This window comes from Olea europaea, chromosome 17 (assembly GCF_002742605.1).
Source record: "Olea europaea var. sylvestris chromosome 17, O_europaea_v1, whole genome shotgun sequence".
NCBI classification, from domain to species: Eukaryota; Viridiplantae; Streptophyta; class Magnoliopsida; order Lamiales; family Oleaceae; genus Olea; species Olea europaea.
In genome coordinates, this window is record NC_036253.1 from 2,343,924 (window position 1) to 2,348,833 (window position 4,910).

The window sequence follows — 4,910 nt, forward strand, 5'->3', positions numbered from 1 at the left end:
TTTTGGGTTCCCTCAAAAGCTGAATTTTTTTTTTTTTTATTTGAAAAATGTAGAAAATTAGACTAGCAAAATCTTCAATTGGAGTTTTCTTACTTGAGAACTATGAGGAAATGATTTGTGACAAATCCCCGACAAAAGAATACGGGAAAAAAGGAAAAATATAAACGATTTTAAATTTAAATTGATGGCACTTGTTCAAATCGATGGCTTGCAGATGCTAAGACGAGTTGCTCGCAGAGTCGGGCCAACTTAGCATGTTCACGAGCCAACCTACTGAGCTAGCTTGCATAGAAAAATTTGGGATCGTCTTGCGTTCACCTTAGAGGTGGGCACAAGTTGAACCGATGAGTCAAAAAGCAGCTTGTGTCATTGCCAACTCTTATTGCCCCTTCAAGAGAGGGTCTATTTGGCCACTATGTTTGTGGGTGGAAAAACACACCTGGTTCAATTTCGATGGATACACCTTTTGTCTCGGCCCTTGATTAGATAAAGTTGCCTGTCCTATGACCCACAACTCAAAATGAGCCTTGCGATGAGACGCAGCAAAAAGTCTTACGTTAATATTCTCGTAAATCAACTAACATTTTTGAATATCTATGCCTACGTTATTCTCAGATCTCAGAGAAATGCAATGATATGAGGGTGAGGGTTTGCATAGTTGAGTTTGCGGCCTTGTTCTGAATTTTGCTTAGAAGGTAAGGAGGAGATTGAAAGGTTCTTACAATGTTCGTTCAATCAAGCAACACTCTTCTTTTTATTAACTTTTTCTTGAGGGAAGAGGGAATAGGATTCAAGTTGGTACTCTTCTTTTTATTAACTTTTTCTTGAGGGAAGAGGGAATAGGATTCAAGTTGGTTTCTCAATCTAACGGATGGTAACATTAGAGTGACCTCACGATCAAGGTTTCACGCTCCCTCAACGGTTTTTAGTAGAAACAAGTTTTAAAAAAATGCCTATATCATTTTTCTTTTTAAAAAAAATAAAATCGTGAAACGTTAATAAAGATAAAAAGTGAAAATTATAAATTTCTACAAACAGAAAAGCGACACGAACACAGACGAGTGCGGACAAAACACAAAAGAATGCAAAGGAATACACGTTTTCTTCCTATAGCTACACGATTTTATTGTAGTTGGTTGAAAGTTGGGGCTCTCTGTTTAAAAGCGTGAGATGTAATCATTTCGTCAGAAATATACACACTTGCATTACTGGGGTTGGTTTGTTAGTTTCCACTGCAAAATACCCACCCCACTCCATCTATGAAATTCACTTGCAGAATCTCACTTGAGTCACTTCCATAAGCCATTGATNGTTCCAGAAACAACCATCTTCTTTATAGTTGATGAACGCTTTGTCCCTTCATCTTGGTTTATCACTACATTGAAATGGTTTAAGGTATTGTTCAGGATTTGCAGCCTCTTGTATTAATAACATCTCCATGCTGATTATGTTTATCAATTCGTCCTTCTCATCATGTATATCTACTACTCATTTTTAACACAGTCAGTCAGTTTCCAAATTTGCAATATTTTTCAACTTCTGGGTCTTAAAAGATTTGTAGTTTGCCTCTTTCCGTGTTATGATATTTCTATATGTTGTACATCGTACTTAAACTACTTTTTATCTTCAAAGTTTGTATTTTTTTTCCAATAACTTTTGATAGATGCATTATAGGTGCTTGATAGATTTTGACACTAGTAACTCATTCTTTTTTTTATGTTCCATTCTAGAGTGAGCTCTCAAATTCTTCTTACCTCTATTAAGAAACAGAAATTGAAAATAAACTGAAGAGAGAATCTCAATCTTAACAATTTTACAAGTTTATGCTATTCATTCTGAGGAAATGCTACCATGTTCTGCATGAACTCCGAAATATTGTCGAATGGTTGGAAATAAAAACATTTACATGCTCCAAATGTGCTTTACTTTATTTATCTGTTCCTCTTTTAGGTTGTAACTCCTATTAATGAATGTTAATTCTCTGTCTTACTAAGAATTTCAGTATTTATTGTATCTTTTATGCCTTTTCACATTAACTGTGCCCTTGATGCTGAACTCGTAGTACTATATCCGAATGGGAATGTGCAAATATGGTGCTTCCTGCAAGTACCACCATCCAAGACAGGGAGGTGGATCTTCGGGCTCGGTGACCCTAAATTTTGATGGATATCCATTGCGACTGGTCTGCCACTTTGATTTTTATTTTCTTGTTCTATTTTACAATTTATGGTTTCAATTGGATCGAGCTTTTATACAATGTACAGATGTATCATAGATTTCTCATTCAGGGTGAAAAGGATTGTTCGTATTATGCTAAATATGGGCAGTGCAAGTTCGGCATCACCTGTAAATTTAATCACCCACACTCATCTGGTTTACGGATGTCAGTACCAGCACGTGGGCCCGGATCATTGCCTACACCAGTAACTGTACCTACACCTGTGGTCTATCCAACTCCCTCTGTGCAATCTTCCCAACAATATGGGATATTTCCCGGCAACTGGCCAGTTGCAAGACCGGCTGTGTTTCCACCTCCATATGTTTCTGGGACTTATGGTCACATGCTTCTTCCCCCAGCAGTTGTTCCAGGTCCGGGTTGGACTCCCTACCCGGTAGGTGTAGCTGAATTTGTTTGTTTTATGTGGAGTTTTCTAGAATGCCCTTCCGACTATAAGTTGTGGTACAGGCTTCAGTTTGTCCTGTGGCCTCCTCATACCCTGAACTCACCGTTGGGGCGGACCCAGTTTATGGGATAAACCAGTTATCTCCTTCAGCAACTGTTTACACAGAAGTGACTGGACCATATTCAGGCAGCAGTCAGCTGGAACATGCATTTCCCGGAAGACCAGGGCAACCAGAATGTCAGTATTATTTGAGAACTGGAAAATGTAAATATGGACGTACATGTAAATATCATCATCCACCAGAGTTGAATGCACCAACTACAAATTATGTGCTTAGTCCACTGGGTCTTCCCCTACGCCCGGTAAGGTTATCATTCTCTGTGCTTTTCACGACAGATGAGTTTCCATGCCTGAAAAAACTGTTCATGATAGATGAACTATTTCTAGTTAAGGAGTGAATTAGTGGGTTTATGCCACAGATTATGGTTGAATTGTTTTCAAGTGTAATTACTGCATATCATGGTATAATTGGATGAAATTAGATTGCTCTTTTTGTCTTATAGAATTATATCGAGAAATGATTAAGGGTACATGACTCTTCAAATTTCTTTACTTGGTTGAATTGTAGACCTTCTCAGTTAAAATTAGTAGATTTTAATGGCATATAATTTTATGGGATCTTGTCTTTTCTTTCTTTTGGTGTCTTTTGACTACTTTCTTTGTTCTTTTCTTTTNTTCCACTGCAAAATACCCACCCCACTCCATCTATGAAATTCACTTGCAGAATCTCACTTGAGTCACTTCCATAAGCCATTGATGGCTTATAAAGATTGATATCTATGTATCTATTATATAGACATATATTTTGTGCGAATATTTATACATAGTTGTATGGTATTTTAGTGTGTATAGAGTGTGTGTATATGTCTAAAAGAATGGAGAGGTACGGCGGGGGTGAGGCAGTGGAGGGGGCACCAGTGGATCCGATGGTGGAATGGGCCTCTCCTAGCGGTGAAACCGGACTGGAAGGTCAGCATAGGTTAATTTCAGTTGAATTTCGTCTGAATTGAATTCCATTTTTTAATGCAGAGGGAAATTTTATTGATTGAAGGTTTGATTTTGTGAATGCAGAGCCTATGTGGGAGTTGGGCCTTGGAGGTGGGATTGAATCGTACCCGGAGAGGCCGGGCGAGCCTGATTGTGGTTATTACTTGAAGACTGGGTTCTGTGGGTATGGTGCTCGCTGTCGTTTCAGTCATCCCCGTGATCGGAGTGCGGTAAAAGCTTTCAATTTTTATGTGTCGAATTTTGATCTGGAGGGTTTAATTTTGACTTTTTGTTGCAGGATTGGTGTGATAGAGCACTCAAAGTGTTGGGTTTTGCTAATTACTGTGAATTTATTCCATTTTTAATGGGGCGCTAATTACTGTGAATTTATTCCATTTTTAATTGGGTTTTGTGTAGATTTGGTTCTAATTTGTGTAAAAAGTAATCTTTTTGAGTTTTACTGGAGATCATAATAGTTTTTGCAAGAAAGGGAATACAATATATTGTGGAAAACATTTCCTTCTGATGGTTTTGATTTAGAAACATGGACGGATTGATTTCATTTGTGTTCTGATAACAGGTTATGGGAGCATTGATTGCTGACGATGGTGATTACCCTGAACGTGTTGGTCAACCAGTCTGCCAGGTATGCATTTACTTGAAATTAATTTTGCGAACAAAGATATATGTGTATGTGTTTGTTGCGTAAAATAATGCTTGGCATCAGGTATTCATTTGCATGCAATTTGTCTTCGACAAAAATATACGTTTATTGGTTTGTTTAGCGAAAAAGATGTTCTCTGCCAGGTATCCATTTGCATTCAAAATTATTAAAGATGTTGAATAAATTAATAATAGGGATATAAAGAAAAAATATAAAGGTTTGTTATTACTTTCTGAAGGCAAAGTATTTATAAATTAATTTATACTATGGAATTTCCATTTGCTAGATTTTACTGTGTAATGATTAATCCATCTGTTCATTGTTTAATATGGGGAAAGTACATTTGTGAGATTATTTTACTCAAGCAATTTGTCTGCTTACTGTTTTGTAGACTGAATTTCTCTTTGTTGATCCATGGATTCAAACATTTTGTCTGCGTACTATCTGAAATTGTCCTTTTGTTCCCTATAGATTCCTAGTTTGACGTCTATGAAAATACCTTGTTTGGATTTGATTGTGCCATTTATTAAATGCCTCCATATGAATTGGTCAACTGCCTATTATCGAAGAATTTG

General features: G+C 37.1%; 2 protein-coding genes across 4 annotated transcripts; both read left to right on the plus strand.

The window, feature by feature from the left end:
• The first annotated feature begins 1,311 nt into the window (after positions 1–1,311).
• Positions 1,312–3,097, plus strand: LOC111366022 (zinc finger CCCH domain-containing protein 6-like). Of its 2 annotated transcripts, none has more exons than XM_022986639.1 (3): positions 1,312–2,182; positions 2,265–2,612; positions 2,687–3,097. In XM_022986639.1, the coding sequence occupies exons 1-3, from the start codon at positions 2,075–2,077 to the stop codon at positions 3,080–3,082; spliced, it is 852 nt and encodes a 283-aa protein (XP_022842407.1). In that variant the 5' UTR covers positions 1,312–2,074; the 3' UTR covers positions 3,083–3,097. The 2 variants fall into 2 exon arrangements, with proteins under 2 accessions (XP_022842407.1, XP_022842408.1); XM_022986640.1 differs by having other exon boundaries at positions 2,289–2,612.
• A 254-nt stretch (positions 3,098–3,351) lies between these two features.
• LOC111366024 (zinc finger CCCH domain-containing protein 34-like) lies at positions 3,352–4,904 on the plus strand. Of its 2 annotated transcripts, XM_022986642.1 has the most exons (3): positions 3,352–3,653; positions 3,756–3,901; positions 4,252–4,904. In XM_022986642.1, the coding sequence occupies exons 1-3, from the start codon at positions 3,548–3,550 to the stop codon at positions 4,378–4,380; spliced, it is 381 nt and encodes a 126-aa protein (XP_022842410.1). In that variant the 5' UTR covers positions 3,352–3,547; the 3' UTR covers positions 4,381–4,904. The 2 variants fall into 2 exon arrangements, with proteins under 2 accessions (XP_022842410.1, XP_022842409.1); XM_022986641.1 differs by having other exon boundaries at positions 3,756–4,904.
• Positions 4,905–4,910: the final 6 nt, after the last annotated feature.